The sequence below is a fragment of the Piliocolobus tephrosceles genome, chromosome 20, assembly GCF_002776525.5.
Source record: "Piliocolobus tephrosceles isolate RC106 chromosome 20, ASM277652v3, whole genome shotgun sequence".
Lineage (NCBI taxonomy): Eukaryota > Metazoa > Chordata > Mammalia > Primates > Cercopithecidae > Piliocolobus > Piliocolobus tephrosceles.
The window spans coordinates 11,496,257-11,515,018 of NC_045453.1; the positions used below are offsets into that span (position 1 = coordinate 11,496,257).

The following is an 18,762-nucleotide window of genomic DNA, read 5'->3' on the forward strand; positions in this document are numbered from 1 at the left end:
ATTTTTTTTTTTTTTTTTTTTTTTTTTTTGAGGCAGAGTCTCGCTCTATTGCCCAGGCTGGAGTGCAGTGGTACAATCTCAGCTCACTGCAAGCTGTGCCTCCTGGGTTCATGCCATTCTCCTGCCTCAGCCCCCAAGTAGCTGGGACTACAGGCACCCACCACCATGCCTGGCTAATTTTTTTTATATTTAGTAGAGATGGAGTTTCACCATGTTAGCCAGGATGGTCCCGATCTCCTGACCTTGTGATCCACCCACCTCACCCTCCCAAAGTGCTGGGATTACAGGCATGAGCCATTGTGCCTGGCCTAAAATTTTTTAATAATGAGTCTCTATTTCTAAAACATCAGAGATAATTAATATTCAACATTATCTTGTCTTTTTCTTTGACAGTGTTTCTCCATTAAATTATGAATGATGATAATAATTAATCATGCTAAAGGGCCAGGCATGGTGGCGCACACCTGTAATGCCAGCACTTTGGAAGGCCGAGGTGGGAGGATCACTTGAGGCCAGAAATTCGAGACCAGCCTGGGCAACATAGCAAGACCCCATCTCTACAAAAATTTTTAAAAAATAATTTGTTGTGGGCCAGGCATGGTGGCTCATGCCTGTAATCCCAGCACTTTGGGAGGCCGAGGCAGGTGGATCACTTGAGGTCAGGAGTTTGAGACCAGCTGGGCCAACATGGTGAAACCCCATACCTACTAAAAATACAAAAGTTAGCTGGGTGTGGGGGTGCACAACTATAATCCCAGCTACTTGGGAGGCTGAGGCAGGAGAATTGCTTGAACCTGGGAGACAGAGATTGTAGTGAGCAGAGATCATGCCACTGCACTCCAGCCTGTGTGGCAGATTGAGACTCCGTCTCAAAAAAAAAAAAAAAAAAAAAGTTGAGTGTGGTGGTGTGTGCCTGTAATCTTAGCTACTCAGGAGACTAGGGCAGGAGGATCACTTGAGCCAAGGAGTTCAAGGTTATAGTGAGCTGTGATTGCACCCCTGTACTACGGCCTGGGCGACAGAGCAAGACTCTCCTGTGAATAATAATAATAATGCTAAAGGCATCACATATTGATCTTTTACCACACACTAAGCATTATGCTAAGTACTTCACATATTTGATTTAATTTCATTCTATTAAGCTGGTGATAATTGTGTCAATAAACTAAAAAGTAGTAATAAGTACTGAGTACTCACTATGTGTCAGGCACCATGTTTCATACGCTTTATTGAATTTAATCTTACCAACAGTCTTGTGAAGTAGATACTGTTATCACTTCCATTTTGCAGATGAACACACAGGTTAAATTATTTGCTTGCACTCACAGGTAAAGTAAGGATTTGAACCCCGGGGGTGTGACTCCATAGCTCATGCCTCAAGCACTAGGCTGTATTATAAGCATCAATTACCATTTCTTTCCCTTTGAGCACTCACTCGAAAGGGGCACTGGGAAGTGATCTGGCCACGCCCTCCAGGCAGTGCTGAGCAAGCCTGGCCCTCCTGCTTGCCTTCTCTGACCTTGGGCGGCAGGAAAGCCTGGAGCTGCCTGCAGATTCCCAATGTGGCCTCTAGATGGCAGGGTTGAGCATTCTTTATTTCTGAGGGTGGCATGGCCAAGGCTGGGGACAGACCCTGTGAGGGAGAGGAACAAAGGACAAGAGTAGAAGCAAGAATAAGAAGGCCATGGGGTGATCCCTCTTCTCCAGGTCCTCTTGTGGGAGGGCAGGCAGTGAAAACAGTTTCCGTTTATTGAGGCTTCGCTATGTGCTTGGGACAGTGCCAAGCACTTTATATCCATTAGGTCATTTGCTCCCACTAAAATTTTATGAGGCCGTTGGGGTGGCTCATGCTTGTAATTCCAGCACTTTGGGAGGCTGAGTTGGGAGAATCGCTCGAGCCCAGGTGTTTGAGACCAGCCCAGGCAACACAGAGAAACTCTGTCTCTACAAAAAATACAAAGATTAGCCAGGTGTCGGGGTGCATACCTGTAGTCCTAACTACTCAGGAGGCTGAGGCAGGAGGATCAATTGAGCCCAGGAGGTCGGGGCTGCAGTGAGCAATGTTCATGCCACTGTACGCCAGCTTGAGCAACAGAGCAAGACAGTGTCTCCAAAGAAAAAAACAAACAAACATGCAAAAACCTTCTGAGGGAGGCTCTATTTTATGATTATGGATGGGGAATCAGAGGCTCAGAATGTCACTCCATTTGCAAGAGGTGGAGCTTGGACTTGACTTGAGGATGGACTCCTGAGCCCCAGCTCTTATCCACGCTGCTCTTCCTTCCGCCTAAATGCCCAGGGGAGAAGGGGGAACCCCCAAATACCCATCAGACACATAGCCTGACAAATTGTCTTTACTTCCCTTTCTATTAATAGAAGTTTACCATCCCCAAAGGCAGACTTGGCGTGACGAGGATAGGAGACTTGTCCCTGCAGGATATGAGGAAGGTACCTTCTCTGGCCCTCATAGAGCTGACTGCGCTCTGTGATGTCCTTGGCTTGGACCTGAAGAGGAGCAAAGCGGGCAAGTGGAAAGCGGCAGGTGAGCAGCCCTGGCCCAGGGAAAGCCCTGTGGCCACAGTCCTGGCTTTCTCACAGGGAGCTGTACACGAACTCTCCCACCAAGAGAGAGATGCTCAGCTTTTTTTTTTTTTTTTTTTGAGATGGAGTCTCGCTCTGTCACCAGGCTGGAGTGCAGTGATGCGATCTCGGCTCACTGCAACCTCCGCTTCCCGGGTTCAAGCGATTCTTCTGCCTCAGCCACCCAAGTAGCGGAGACTACAGGTGTGCACTACCATGCCCAGCTAATTTTTGTATTTTTAGTAGAGACGGGGTTTCACCATGTTGGCCAGGATAGTCTTGATCTCTTGACCTCGTGATCTGCCTGCCTCAGCCTCCCAAAGTGCTGGGATTACAGGCGTGAGCCACTGCGCCCGGCCAATATGCTCAGCTTCTATATTCCTTCTGTTTACATTTTTTTCTGCATATGAAAACAATTCCTGCTCATTGTGGGAAATTTGTAAAATAGAGTAAAATACAAAAAGGAAAAAATATAATTCAGAAAAGCAATTTTCGTGCATTATCTTCCTTTGCGTGTATGTATGTGTATCCTTTTTTCACCTCATATTATATAATTATGGTCTGGGAGCAGTGGCTCACTCCTGTAATGCCAACACTTTGGGAGGCCGAGGTGGCAGGGTCACTTGAGCCCAGGAGTTTGAGACCAGCATGGGTGACATAGTGAGACCCTGTCTCTACAAAAAACAAAAAAGTAGCCAGGCGTGGTGGTGCACTCCTGTAGTCCCAGCTACCCGGGAGGCTGAGGTGGGAGGATCACTTGAGCCTGGGAAGTGAAGGCTGCAGTGAGCCTTGATCATGCCACTATACTCCAGCCTTGGTGACAGAGAGAGTCTCTGTCTCAATTCTATATATATATAGAACTATGAGACCCTGTTTCATAATTACATTATATATAATAGAATATATTATAGTTATCAATCTATATTATAGAATATTATATATATAGAATTATGGACATTTTCCAGTTATTGTATCATTTAGTGGTTGTCATGATAATGCTACATAACAAACAACCGCCAAACTCATGACTTAAGAACTCTTTACTCTTGCTCACGTGCTTGTGGGTAAACTGGGCGTAGCTTGGCTGATCTAGGCTGGGCTTGGCTCCAAGTTGTTGGCTGAGTGTAGGTCTGCTCTCAGGTCTTTCGTCCTCCTGGGACCAGCTGGCCGTCTGGAGGATGTTTTCATGGTGACAGCAGAAGCTCAGAGGGCAAACTCTACCACATTTTAAGCCTCTGCTTGCATCATGTAGGTTCCCATGCCATTGGTCCAAACTAGTCACATGGCCTAGCAAGGAGTGAGGAGGTATGCTGTGCTTCCCTAATGGGAAGATTTGCAAGTTCACATGGCAGAGGGTGTGGATACAAAGAGGGGTAATGAATTTAGAATAATAGTGGCATCTACCACAACTATTAAATATTCTTTGAAAACATGATTTTTATTTATTTATTTATTTTTGAGACAGAGTCTCTCTCTTTTGCCCAGGCTGGAGTGCAGTGGCATGATCACAGCTCACTGCAGCCTCAAACTCCCCAGGCTCAGGTGACCCTCCCACTTCAGCCTCCTGAGTAGCTGGCACTGCAGGTGTGCGCCACCACACCCTGCTAATTTTTGTATTTTTTTGTAGAGAGGCAGTATTTCCATGTTGCCCAGGCCTGGCTCAAACTCCTGAGCTCAAACGACCTTCCCACCTTAGCCTCCCAAAGTGCTGGGGTTACAGGCATGAGCCACCTTGCCTCAGTGATAACACGATTTTTAATCACTGCACTATTTTCCTCCTTGTGGATGTATTCTAATATATTTAACCATTTCCCTATTAGCCAACATTTTTGATGCCCATATCTTTCCTACTATAAGACACAATCACTACTGCTATATATATGCTTTTGAATACATCTTAGATTACTTTACATTACATTTATGAGTTAAGTTCTTGAGATAATATTGTCCTTCAGCAGTGTGCAAAAGTGTTCATCTTGCTGCGTCATTGTCAGCATTATGCATTGTGATTTTTTGGTTTGTTTTGGTTTGGTTTTTTTGGTTTGTTTCTTTAAAGACAAGAGGATGGTGAATAAAAAAGACCAGGGAGAGGAATCTAGCAGAGGTGGGGTAGGCCAGAGAAGGGAGAAAGAAGGAAGGTGTGGGAAAATGTGGAAGGAGGAGTTTGCCTGAGAAGACTTCAAGCCGGGGTGGTTAAGATGGACCTGGGGAATACATTCTCTAGAACCTGGCCCATCCTGCAGAGCCAGAGCTCTACCCAGGACTGCTGTTACATTTTTATACCTGGTGCTCCCTGAAGCAGCAGCGTACTTCCCTTTCAATACTTTTTTTTTTTTTTCTGTGAGACAGTGTCGCTCTTATTGCCCAGGCTGGAGTGCTATGGTATGATCCTGGCTCACTGCAACCTCTGCCTCCCGGGTTCAAGCAATTCTCCTGCCTCAGCCTCCCAAGTAGCTGGGATTACAGACACCCACCACCACGCTCGGCTAATTTTTTTTGTGTTTTTAGTAGAGACGGGGTTTCGTCACATTGGCCAGGCTAGTCTCGAACTCCTGACCTAAGGTGATCCGCTCGCCTTGGCCTCCCAAAGTGCTGGGATTACAGGCTGGAGCCACCGCACCCGGCTCTTTCAATACTTCTTTATCCAGCTGAGATTTTCTGCTCTGAGACATATCTCCTCAGCAGTGATGTCTTCATTACTGCTGAGGCCAAATATTCTGCTCAAGAGGAGAGGTTTGGGTCCAGCCATTCTCCAGAGAGCTCAGTCCTTCCACAGGAAAAGGGGTCTGATTTTAGTTGCCCAGGAGATCTTGCAGGTCCAAGCCCAGTGGTCGCTCCAGGAAGTGAAACGCGCCTTCTGCTCTTTGATTTCCTGCAGAAACTCGCCTCTTCGGTGTGCCCCTTGACAGCCTGCTAGAAGCTGACCACAAAGTCCTCCCCAGCACACAGGTCCCACTGGTCCTTCAAGCCGTAAGTCATCCCCAGCTTGGGTTTATTTAATCCTTCAGAAGCTGGCTCTGGGGACCATTGTCAGGAGACATCTAGCAAAGGGGAGAAAGGATGGGCTTTGGAATCAGGCAGACCTGGGTTCAAATTCTGACTCTGGCACTTGCTAGCTCAGAGACCCGGGGTGGATTTTGGTTGTTGTTGTTGTTTTTATTTTGTAAATTTATGTCTTAACTTTTTTGTAGAGACAGGGTCTCACTATGTTGCCCAAGCTGGTCTCGAACTCCTGGCCTCTAGCGATCCTTGGGGTGGATTTTTTTTTCTTTTCTTTTTAACTTCTGAATCTTAAAGTCAAGGGTGGATTTTTGACCTTTCATTAGCCTCCCTTTCAACATCTGTAAATTGGGATGATGATAACAGTATCCTCCTGTTATCAATGATTAAATGAGAAAAATCTATATGAAGCTCTCACAATGCCTGGCTCATGGAGGTGGTCACAAAAGCTATTATTATTTTGAAGGAAACGCTTCTCCCGGTACCCCCCTCTTTCTGATTTTCATGGGAGACAGACACACCATTTTGAATCCTGCTTTTCAGTGTTTCCTAGTTTAAATGCTGGTTTCTGTCTCTGACAGCTGCTGTCCTGTTTGGAAAAGAGAGGACTGGACATGGAAGGCATTCTCAGGGTGCCCGGATCCCAGGCCAGGGTCAAGGTAATGGTTTGGCTTCCCCCGCTTCACTGAGGCTGCATCTCCCCCATCCTCATATGTGTGTTAAGCCGGGAGATAATCCAGTCCCTGGCTCACTGGTGATCTGTCTTTGGTCTCCGTGTGGGTCGAGGGTTTGAGAGGCTGAAGGTGGCATGAGGAGCATGGTGGCGGAGAGAGTGGCCCTGGAGTCAGACCACCAACGTTTAATGAGCAGAGCCCTGTGCTCAGTGACACGCACTTTAGGCCATTTAGTCCTCACTTCAACCCCACGAGGGAGGTGCTCTTGTTGTCCCCACTTTGCAGAGGAGGAAACTGAGCCCCAGAGAAGTGGTAGAGCAGCTTCTACTGGAGCCCTGGGCCAACTGTGTTTTCGTGCCCCTCCTTCCTGTAGGGGCTGGAACAGAAGCTGGAGAGAGACTTCTATGCTGGCCTTTTTAGCTGGGACGAGGTTCATCACAATGACGCCTCCGATTTGCTCAAAAGGTTCATCCGGAAGCTGCCGACGCCTTTGCTCACGGCTGAGTACCTCCCAGCCTTCGCTGTGGTGCCCAGTGAGTGTGCCCAAGCCCTTAGCCTGTGCAAGGATGGAGAGTTGGATGTCACTGGCCTTGGTTGGAGAGGGGAAGCCATGCAAAGGCGGGACTGCCCGTTCCTGGAAATGTCTGTTCCAGAAATGTCCAACCAATGGGGGAAGAAGCAAGTGTGAGCATGTGAGCCCAATATGTGTGCATACGCATGTGCACGCGTGTCCTGTGTGTGTTGTATGGCATGTGTGCATGTGCAGGTGTGTGAGGAGAGGAGGCTAAGGTTTTGCACATTACAGTCCCTATTAGTTCTCACGTGGACGAGTGGACTGGTTTCCTTCACATCTTGACATCCATGGGGTTGAGCTTATCAGCATCGTCTACCCATGTATCTGTGGACACATGTGTGTGCACGTCCATCTGTGTGCGCGTCTACAGATCGCATCCATCTGTGTGCGTGTCTGCAGATCACATCCATCTGTGTGTGCGTCTGCAGATTGTGTCCATCTGTGTGTGCGTCTGCAGATTGCGTCCATCTGTGTCCATCTGTGTGTGCGCGTCTGCAGATTGCGTCCATCTGTGTGTGTGTGTCTGCAGATTGCGTCCATCTGTGTCCATCTGTGTGTGCGCGTCTGCAGATCACGTCCATCTGTGTCCATCTGTGCGCGCGTCTGCAGATCAGCATGTATTGCACAGACCTTGCTCTATGTATAGTCTGCATATATATGTTCCTGTCTGGTCTTCTTCATAATCCACAATGTACAAACATAGTCACTTCTAATTTTTCTCAGAAAAGTGGAGCAGCTCTCCTGAGATCTCATTCATGACCATGAGGTTCTCCCTGTCTCTCTGAATTCTCCAAAAAGCTTCAAGGCTCAGGCAGTCTGATTTCCACCCCCAAGCTAGGGGAGGGGACAGGGATCCTGAGAAGTCTTCTCTGAACTTTGATTCTCACAACCTCAGTGTTTTGTTTGTTTTCTTTTTTTTTCTTCTTTTCTTTCTTTTTTTTTTTTTCTAAGAGACGGGGTCTTGCTCTGTCACCCAGGCTGGAGTGCAGTGGCATGATCCTAGCTCACTGCAACCTTGAACTCTTGCGTTCAAGTGATTCTCCTGCCTCAGCCTCCCAAGTAGCTAAGAATATAGGCACATGAGACCATGCCTGGCATACTTGTTTAAAATGTTTTTGTAGTGACGGGGGTCTCGCTATGTTGCCCAGGCTAGTGTCAAACTCGTGGCCTCAAGTGATCCTCCCACTTCAGCCTCCCAAAGTGATGAGATTACAGGCATGAATCATCAGGCCTGGCGTCGACCTCATTGCAAAACATAAATCAGATCCCTTCCCTATGCTGTTACCCATCCTCCACAGCACCCTTGTAATAAGATTCCACTCCTTACTGGGCCCACCTGCTTCAGCTCAGGTCCTGCCTATTTCTGGCCCCCTTTCTTCCTGGCCTCCTCCTTCCCCACTGTCTGGTCAGGCCCTCCCACTTTGCTGTTCCCCCTCCTCTTTCCTTCCCTGGGGCGTCTGCACTTGCTGCTGTCTCTGAATGGAAACTCCCTCCGCCCTCATTTGGCTGCTTCCTGCCTTTCAAGTTTCAGCTGGCTGTCAGAGCCTGTGCAGGGCCTTCTGTGACCCCACACTCCGTGCTGCCTGCTAGCCTCTATAATGATGCAGTGATGCCCATCATACTCTGATTTATTCTTTGCTTGTGTATTGTGTCTCCCCTCTGAAATGTAAGCTCCACAAGCCTGCGACTTTATTTTCCTCCTTCACTGTTGTGTCCCAGGTGCCTAGACTGAGCATAGCACCTGACAGGTACTTGATAGGTATTTGTTGATAAGTGAGAGAAGGAAGGGAGGGAGGAAGGAAGGAAGGGAGGGAGGAAGGAAGGAAGGAAGGTCATATGGGGTTGTAGGTCTGGCGCCCCGGGTGCTCAGCCTCTGTGTCTCCTATGCAGCTCTTCTCCAGGTTCCAGGCAGCTCTCAGCTGCTGGGTCTTGTCTGGCTCTGATGAACTCCTTCTCTGAATCTGTAACTACTACCTCCTCCTACCCGCCTCCTCTCCCCGGAGATCCTGACACCAGGTGTGAGACGGCTTTTCCTTTTCAACCCTCACAATACAGAGGGTTTCACGAAACCTTCTGTCTGGGCCCACTGAGCTCTCTTGTCTCCCTTCGTAAGGCTGATTTGCTGGTTCATTGCATTTCTGACCCTGGGCTGTAGCCTGGACTGCATATCTGGGTGTGTGCGGCAGGTGCGTGCATGCACATGCATGTGCGTGTTTATTTTGCTACACAAAGTATAGCGAGTGAACCTCTCCGCCAGCACTGGTCAGGGCTCTGTCTGAGCCAACATTAGACAAGGAAATAATCCCGCACATTATGAAAAAAGGGATTCCTGGCTGTTCCCTGGCTTTCCAGCTCTGGAATTTCCCCAAGAAGAGACCAGACTGAGGGAGGGAGTCCCTGAGCCTCCCATGGAGACTGAGGTCCCTCCCTTCCCGCAGACATCCCCGACCTGAAGCAGCGCCTGCAGGTTCTTCACCTGCTCATCCTCATCCTCCCAGAACCCAACAGAAATGCCTTAAAGGTAAGAGTTACCATGCACCACCACCACTTTGCCATGTCAGCCCACACCCACAGCCATGGCTCCAAATGTGCTCATTTATTCATTCATTCCGCAACTTCTGCCAGCTGCTAGGGTTCAGTGACGACCCACACAGACCTCTCTTGAGACTTTTTCCTGAAGAAAGTAGATGAGCCCTGAAAAGGGATAGTCCCAGAGTGGGCACTACAGAGCAGCAGTTCCACGTGGTGCTAACAGGTGTTAGCACCTTGTGGCCAAGCCTGGATAAGTAAACACAGAGTTCATGAAACAAGGTTAAGAATATTTTTCTCCCCAGGACTTCTCAAAGCCTTTGGTATATTGAGGATTTGAGAGAATCTCCAAGTGGGATTAGAGTATGCAGCACTCTAAAAACGCAGTTGATCAGGGACCTCTTTTGTTGTGGAAAGCATTGCACGGCACTGGTGTTCCGTGCTGAACCAGTTTGGGAAAAATCCCTTAGCAAATTATCCTTGTCATATAGGAGTGGATGCTCAGCCTTCGCCCAGCTCCCTATACCCTCTTGGCTGTCCTTCGGTCACACTCCAGATGTGCCTCCAGGGTCAGCCTGTGAAGGGGCCCCAGATCTTCCTGCTTGAGTTTATGCTTCCTTTTCAGTAAAATGAGGATGATAATAGCATTAATAGCATCTTATTTTGGAAATCATAAAAGCTAACTCATAAGGAATCGTAGGGTAGAAGATGATGCTTTGCAGGGTATTCAGTATGTGTCCTCTGTTCTTATCCCCTCTCCCTCCCTCCCTTCCTCCCTTCCTCCTTCCCTACCACCTCCTTTCCATTTATTCTTCCTTCCTCCACCCATTTATCCTCATTCATCCATCTATTCTTCTTCTTTTCTTTATCCATTCACCCATTTATCCATTCATCCATCAATCCCTCCCTCCCTTCTTCAGTCCCTCCCTTCTTCACTCTGTCCCTTTGTCCTTACTGGCTGTGTGACTCTTGGTGCATTCTCCAAGCTTGTTTCGTTCTCTATAAAATGCATGCAATAATAAGAGCTACCTTGGCCAGGCGCAGTGGCTCATGTGTGTAATCCCAGCACTTTGGGAGGCCAAGGTGGGAGGATCATTTGAGGTCAGGAGTTTGAGACCAGCCTGGCCAGCATGGTGAAACCCCGTCTCTACTAAAAATACAAAAATTAGTTGGATGTGGTGGTGCACACTTGTAATCCCAGTGACTTGGGAGGCTGAGGTGGGTGGGTCACTTGAACCTGGGAGGCAGAAGTTGCAGGGAGCTGAGCCAAGATCACACCACTGCATTCCAGCCTGGGTGACACAGTGACATTCTGACTCAAAAACAAAAACAAAAACAACAACAAAAAAACTACCTTATAAAGTTACTATGAGGATTAAATAAGATGTACCAACTAAAGGCCCAGGAACACAAAGAATACATCATAAATGGTAGGTCTTATCACCTTCCCCTGCTCTTCCCAGTGTCTCTGCTTCCCTATTCTTTCCTTTGCATTTTGGGTAGATCCAGACTCCAGAAAGAAGGAGCTGTCCTGGGCCTCACCAGGAAATGACCTATGTTCCAGACCTGTGGCCCTTTTCTACCTGGAAGCCGAAATCCGACCCAGTTGTCTCATTAGTCTCTGAGGGAGCAGGGAAGGGACAGTGTTTTGGACACTGCAGAGCAGGAAGTGGAGACACAGAGAGGTCGCAGAGTGGGCTGGTGGCACAGCTGGAACAGGAGCCCCTCTTGCTGCCCTCCCAGCTCCTGGCTCCTTCCTAGCGCCCCCTTGTCATGCATCAGGATGCCCTGGGGATGGTGGGGAGGCGCCAGGGATGGGCTGAGATTTGAGGGAGATTCTGCCCCCTTCCCCAGGCGCTGCTGGAATTCCTCAGGAAGGTGGTGGCCCGGGAACAGCACAACAAGATGACTCTGTGGAATGTTTCCACCGTGATGGCCCCTAACCTCTTTCTGCACCAAGGGCGGCCCCCCAAGCTCCCCAAAGGCAAGGAGAAGCAGCTGGCAGAGGGGGCAGCCGAGGTGGTGCAGATAATGGTGCACTACCAGGATCTGCTGTGGACGGTGAGTGCTGCTGGGTGCTGGGTATCCCTCCTCTGGGTGCCGCTGCCCTGCCACCCCTGCTCTCCAGGAGCCTGGGCATTGTCCTTTCAGTTTCCTAGTGTGTCCCTTCCAGGCCCTTTGTTGGCCTTGCACAGGACTGTGTTTTCTTCTTCCCCCTGCCTTAGTGACCAAGAAGTGTCTTCCCTTTCTGCCTCCGCTGCCACGCCTCTCTGTCAGTCTGTCAGTCTGCTGCCATCTGGTCTACCCCAGATTGCAGGAGTTCCCCCAACTCCCACAAATAATTTCTTCACATCAAAGCTTTTATACTGCTGAGAAAGCCCCATCCCTGAGGCCCGGGATCACAGGGCCTGCCTAAAACAGAGCCCGGAACCAGATAACAGGGATACCCCTACCCCCCTGCCCCCACTATGAGCTTTGCCCTGAGTAACAAGTGACAGCAAGGCGAGGAGCCAGAGGAGAGAGGCCCCTCTGCAGTGTCAGCATGCATGGTGCCCGCAGCACTGAGACCCCTCCAGCTCCTGAGACTCTGTGAACACAAGGTAGCACCATCTACCACTGCTGACCCGGCTGCTTTCTCACCCAGAGACGTGTCTTCCCTCCATCTGTTCATTCATACTTCCATTTAGTCTCCCATCCATCCACCCACTCACTCACCCACCCATCCATTTATGCATCTGCTCATCACACACCCACTTATCCACCCACATATCCCCCCACCCGTCTACCCACCACCCATCCATCCATTAATTCCTCCAACTCCCCCATCCACCCATCCACCAATCTATCATCCACTCACCCATTCACCAATCGTACATCTATCCGCTCATCTACCAATCCATCCATCCACTCATTCACCCATCCATCCATCCACCCATCTACCCAACCATGCATCTCTCCAACTAAACCATGCATCTATCCAACTATCCACCCATCCATCCACCTACTCATCTACCAACCATGCATCTATCCAACTGTCCACTCATCCATCCAACCACAGTCCTTCCTCCTATCCCTCCCTCCTTCTGTGAAGTCATTAGATTAAATTTCCTATTCCAGAAACCAGCAAGTGAAGCCCTCTTTGACTGTTCTCAGTTTTTCTCCGACCCTGCTGGGCACTCTTCTGTGTTCTAAACACAGCAAGTGCCAGCTGGCACTCCAAACTCATCTAGTACTTCACACTTCTGAATTTTTGCTTATGCAGTTTACTCTGCCTGGAATTCTCTTCCCCCCACTTTTTTTTTTTTTTTTTTAAATGGCAGAAGCCTGCTGTCCTCCACTCATTCTTCAAGACCTCTTAATTCAAGAGTCAACTCCTCTGTTAAAAGTCCCCTACTCCTCCCTCATACACCCCTTACACCCCCATAGTTCCTTTCTTCTCTGCACTCAGCCCTTTGAGATAATGTTGCTACTAAAAGACATTGGATTGTAATACTTCTTTTTATTGGAGGGAGCTTTAAAAATTCAAGAAATTCCTGAATGTTTTCTTGTTAGAAAAGCTTCAGACAACATAGATGCAGAAAAAGTGAAAGGGGAGAACCCCCATCACCCTTGCCCTTCCCCGTGTGTGTCACCTTTAGTCAGCACACATATAGCAAAGAGGGGAGTTCAGAATCGACCCCAGTTCCATCAGACCCTGGGAGACAGAAACGTGTTATTATCAGGATCCATGGAGTCTGGGTTCTCTGACTTTACTGGTTCGGATCCCACAGAGAGGCATGGGTTGATCTGGAGGCCTCTATCGGAATCCCCCAGTGTGGGCTGTCTGGAGGTTCTCGGAGCAGAGCCTGCCCAGGTGTGTTTTGGGGACACCCCTGCCTGAGTGTGCCAGTAAGCAGCTATCCCTCAGCAGGTGCAGGACCCTCCAGCCTCTGTCGAGGGGAACCACTGTCCACTAAGCCTCAGGGTGGGCTCCACTCTCAGGGCCCCCTCCTCCAAGGCCCACTTCAGGGGCTGAATGCCCCCTCCTCATTCCACCAAACCAGTGCTTCCGTCCCAAGTCCAACACATGCGTATTTCCAAGCCCTGTGGGACGCTGGGCCAGGGAAGAGGCCACGATGACCCTGGAGGGGGTTCTGCCTCTCGGCCCCAGCAGTCCTATCACCCTGCCGAGACTCGATCCTTTCTGGCCAGGTCGCCTCTTTCCTGGTCGCCCAGGTGCGAAAACTGAACGACAGCAGCAGCAGGCGTCCTCAGCTCTGCGACGCGGGCCTCAAGACTTGGCTGCGGAGGATGCACGCAGATAGGGTCAAGACGGGGGACAGCCTCGAGGCGGTGAGTGCCTCCGACCCCAGACAGGTGGAGAAGGGCCCTAGGCGACAGGAGGGCACCTGGAGCTTGGTGCTTAACCTTCCTCCAGGTCCCCGCTACCGGGCTACCAGCAACGGCCCAGTGAGGCCGCCAGGGGGCGCTGCGGCGCCGTCACGGGGAGCGAGGAGGCGTGGCTGCGAAACGAAGGCTTACAAGGGTGTTGGGGAGGGGAAATGGAGTGACTCGGAGACTTCCCCTAGAAGCCGTCTCCTCCGCCCCATTTTTAGGCAGCCCCAGGCCGAGGGTTGGGAAAATGGGGATCGTTCTGCGGGGTGTGAGGTGACTGGGGCTGGGAGGGGGATAGTGGAAGGGAAGAGCCTTCCAAAAATACTAAGTATTCCTGGGAGGGGTCCTGAACACGGTTCCTTATTAAAGTCCCGATCAGAGAAATTGATGAGCGTCGAGGCTGCATCGTGCGCAATGTGTGGGTGATGGGTCTTTATACAAACCTACATGTCTGTGTTTGTGGGTGCGTTGCATGTACCCCTGCTGTGTGTACGAGTGCGAAACACAGGCACAGAAACACAAACACAGGCGTAGAAACACAGGCATGTTTCTCTGTCTGTGTCTGTGTGTGCACACATCCAGAATGTGTATGTCTGTGATCGGTGCCCAAGTGGCCGGTGTGCGTGTGTGCGTGTGGCGTCTTGTGATTTTCAGCGTGGGCATTTGTGTAAGTGCCATGTATGCATGTTTATACATCCATGTTTGAACTCCAGGCATACTGGCTCTTGTGTATATGGATCTTCCTGTTTCTCTCTGCAGACTCCCAAGGTGGCAAAGATCCAGGTGGTCTGGCCTATCAAGGATCCCTTGAAGGTGCCTCTCACCCCCAGCACCAAAGTGGCCCATGTCCTGAGGCAGTTCACAGAGCACCTCAGCACTGGTTCCAAGGGTCAAGAAGGCAGTGAGGACATGAACAGCCTCCTTCTACAGTAAGGGGCACCTCCCGGAGGCAGGAGCCTCTCCCCTGCAGGGAGGGGTCTGCACCCCAGAGCTGAAAGCCACCAGGGAGTTACACACGCTGTTGGCCTGGCCTGGCCTTCCCTTTCTGGGGTGGTCAGATGGGTTCTCCAACCTCAGAGAGCTTCTTGGCTCCAAGTAATAATCATTATAACTACCACTCATTCATTTTAATAGGTATTTAATGAATGCCCACCACCAGGCACCATGTTTTTCTGTTTATTTGTTTTGTTTTGAGACGGAGTCTCACTCTGTCACCTAAGCTGGAGTGCAGTGGCGCCATCTTGGCTCACTGCAACTTCCTCCTCCCAGGTTGAAGTGATTTTCCTGCCTTGGCCTCCCAAGTAGCTGGGATTACAGGCGTCTGCCACCATGCCTGGCTAATTTTTTTGTATTTTTAGTAGAAATAGGGTTTTACCGTGTTAGCCAGGCTGGTGTCAAACTCCTGACCTCAAGTGATCTGCCCAGCTCAGCCTCCCAAAGTGCTGGGATTACAGGCGTGAGCCACCGCACCTGGCCCACCATGTATTAAGAGAATTATAGACTAGGCATGAAAAGAACAGACAGAGGCCGTGCTCTTCAGAGCCCACAGCCCTGAGGAAGAGCTGGACATAAAGCAAATAGTCACGAACCAAAGATCAAGTTACAAACTGTATTAGGTTTCATAAGCAATGCAGGGAATAATGTGTCTGGAAGACAAAGAAGCTGGTGTCGTCTGGGAGCGAGGTGAGGCTTCCTGGCACAGAAAACTGCACGGCAAAGGTTCTGCAGCAAGGAGCAGAGCTTGGCCAAGGATCTGGAAGAAGGTCGGGGGCTGATGAGCAGCCATCATTCCCAGGGTACAGGAAACAGCCTGAGCCCTCAAGAGTTTCCTTCTTGGCATTGGCACAAGGAATCCTCAGACTGTCATCTTCAGCAACTGTCTGGTTCAGCTCCTCCTTGAACAGATGGGAACACTAAGACTCAGAAAAGAGAAGGGGCTTGCTTAAGGCCACGTGGCAGATAAGAGGCCGTGGAATTGAACTCAGGATATCCGTAATTATCATATAATAATTGTGATTCTTACATGATAAGCATAATTATCATATGTAATCATACAATGTCCATAATCCATCTTGACACAAAATCTTCCCCTCACCGCAGGCTCCTGTCCCCATCTGTCACCACTCATTCCCCTGCCCTCGCAGTCTCCATTCTGATGCCCGGAAGGAAGGAGCCTCGCAGCGGGGTGCACCTCTGGCTGAGCCTCACCACGTGCCCTCCAGCTACCTCTCCCCAGCCCCTGGTTGCTGGACTCTGTCACTGGCTCCAGCTCTCTCAGGAGGGTCCTTATACATCTTCTCCCCAGTGGGACTGAAAATCAGGGAGGACTGCCCTTTCCAGACCTGGGGGCCATGCACAGTTGTTGGTCTTGCTGTTTCTAGAAGGAAAAGGCAGGAGTTTTTTTTTTTTTCTTTCTCTGTTTTACAGCCACAGGCCCATGGAGTCAGCCAACATCCTCCTCTATGAAGTTGGAGGGAATATCAGTAAGTTCCACTGTGGGAAACGGGAACAGAGCCCGGGTCCCTGGGAGTTCTTCGACCTCAGAGTTTGACTGAGACCTTCTGGGGGAGGCCAGAGTCTGCCTGGAGATGAGCCTTCCCCTCAGGCCTCTATCTCCAATGAAACCAGGCAGAGTCCTGCTGTAGGGTTAAAGTGCAAGTCTTAGAAGCCTATCCTAGAGTTTGGATTTTGCCTGGAGCTGGCCTCAGGCTTGCAGAGAGAGGCAGAAGGTTTGTTTAGTGTCAAGGCTGGCAGTACCACCAGTGAAACTGACTCCTCTGGGACACCCTAGCTGGGATGGACCTCATCCCTGGCCCAGGGGCCAAGGAGTCCTTAAGGAATTCTGCAAATAAATGTCCGGCTCTGGGAGGTCCCTGGCTCTGTGGGAACCAAGGATGGGCAGCTGTTTCCCTTTGCATTCTCTAGAACAATGATCCTCAGACTTTACCGGAACCTCAGGATCCCCTGGAGGGCTAAGACGCAGATGGTGGGGCCTGAGAATGTGTGTTTCTGATGAGGTCCCAGAAGTTGCGGATGCTGCTGGTCGAAGGGCCACACTTTGAGGGCCACTGGCCAAGAAGCAGAGGCTAAGACATGGCATCAGTAGTACATGATGCACTGAGCGGGTGCCCCTCAAGAAAAGGGTTCCAAGGGAAGGAGTGAAGGAGGATAGGGAAGGGGCAGAGACCAGGAGTGTCCACATCCTGGAGCTTGGCCTGATCCACTAGGGGGCTCTAGAGCACAAATCACATCAGAGTTGTTGCATTTTGAGGCAAGGAGACTAGTCTTTGGTAGTCTGTGTCCATCAGTCTTCGACTGTGGGCTTTCTCAGGGGGAGGGGATGTCACTTTTCTGGCAAGGCATCTTCCCTCAGCGGAGCTCAGTCCTCCAGCAGAAGTGGTAACTGTGAGCTGTAGCAGTCAAGATGCATACAGCCAGGGGACAGTGCTCTGCCTGGTGAAGGACTCTGCGCAGGGGAACAGCGTCTCCCATAGCCTCCCACTCAACCTCCTTCACCCCTTCTTCCCACAGATGAGCATCGCCTGGACCCAGATGCCTACCTCTTAGATCTGTACCGTGCCAACCCACATGGCGAGTGGGTCCTTAAACAGAGCCCCACCTAAACCCTGCGACTCTTAGGAGCAGCCTGGATGCCTCCTCCTCTCCCCTGCTGGCTCTGTGTCCATGTACCCAGCATGAGAACAAAGCTATTTCAAGGGAAGGTCTGAGTTTTCTTCCAAGGCATCCTTCTCTGAAATGCCTCTCAGACCCCTCAGAAATAGACTCAGGGCTAGTGCTCTCTCCACTCAGAGGGGATGGGGGCCAGGGCCTCAGGGAGGGGAAGCCAACACAGCTTGGCTGAACTGGGAGAACTGGGAGAGGAAGCCCTGGGAGAACTGGACAGAGGAAGAACTTCCCTTCACCGTTCTCATGTTTTAACCACGCACACAAAGCCCTCGCTCCCCTACACCCTCTAGCCCTCCGGAGAGTTGCTTCCTACATCAAGCTTGCTGTTATGACACCATCACTTGGGGCACTTGGATCTCCATGGGCTTCTGTCCATGGCTTCTAGACTGGAGGAAATTTTAAAATGCAGCACCTCTATCAAGAGATAGTTGGATTTTTTTCCCCCCAGGTAAGATTGTTTTGAAAGTGGCCCTACAATGTGTAGTGGCAGCAGCACCAGAAACAAAACCAGGAGAGCTCTGTGACCTTGGACAAGCCTCTTGCCCTCTCAGAGTCCTTCAAGGATGAGGGCTGGGGCCTCAGGGAGAAGAAGCCAACATCGCAGCCATGATCAGCCCCAGGAGAACTGGGCAGACGAAGATTTCGCTTCACAGCTCTCATGCTTTACATGTTGATTTGTATAATCTTGTCATTTTGTAATACGATATTTAAATTGTTTAAACATTAAAGGCACAAGTTCAATGTCACGCTTATTTTGCCTAAGTGTTTTTCTCTCCAGTCCCACGCTTGGTGGGTGTTGTCGTTCCAGCGAGTTGACATGGGAGCTTGGTGACGAGAGCATCTTGCTGAGCTGCTCAAAGGGCTCTGGCCCATGTGGTCCAGCCACGCCTTGAACCCACAACCACCGGGGGGACAGGAAGAGAACTCAGAGTGGGGAGGCATGGAGTAATGACACCCGTTGCTGAAGGGTGGGGGCATTGCAGGGACAGCCTCTCTGGGAATCCTCCCATCTCTTACAGTCCCAGGTCTCGCCCTTCCTCCTTTCCTCAGCCCTGGGTCTGTATCCTCAGGCCAGATGAGGCTTCGCTTATTTGTTCACTTAACAATGAGTTTACTGAGCATCTAACATGTGCCAAGAGGCTCACAAATTTAATCTTCACAATAATCCAGTGTCTTCGGTTTGGGTTCCCCCAGAAGCAAAATGTGAGGCAAAGATTCAAGTGCAAATACTGGTCCTAAGAAATGCAAGAGAATGGGGATATGAGAGAAAGAGGGGGAGGCAGTCTAATAAAAGGGTGCCCAATCACAAGCAAGCTACCACTGGGGGCGTCTGGAGCTTAATTC

General features: G+C 50.1%; 1 protein-coding gene across 1 annotated transcript in view; it reads left to right on the top strand.

The window, feature by feature from the left end:
• The window catches only part of ARHGAP40 (Rho GTPase activating protein 40), a 49,292-nt gene extending 31,128 nt beyond the window's left edge, over nt 1-18,164 (top strand). Inside the window, exons 6-15 of the mRNA XM_023227951.3 lie at nt 2,377-2,542; nt 5,459-5,550; nt 6,162-6,239; nt 6,628-6,787; nt 9,267-9,349; nt 11,212-11,418; nt 13,549-13,689; nt 14,491-14,660; nt 16,159-16,214; nt 17,263-18,164. Coding sequence (XP_023083719.2) covers nt 2,377-2,542; nt 5,459-5,550; nt 6,162-6,239; nt 6,628-6,787; nt 9,267-9,349; nt 11,212-11,418; nt 13,549-13,689; nt 14,491-14,660; nt 16,159-16,214; nt 17,263-17,354 — 1,245 coding nt within the window. The 3' untranslated portion in view covers nt 17,355-18,164. The remainder of the gene's footprint in view (nt 1-2,376; nt 2,543-5,458; nt 5,551-6,161; nt 6,240-6,627; nt 6,788-9,266; nt 9,350-11,211; nt 11,419-13,548; nt 13,690-14,490; nt 14,661-16,158; nt 16,215-17,262) is intronic.
• The last annotated feature ends 598 nt before the right edge of the window (nt 18,165-18,762 follow it).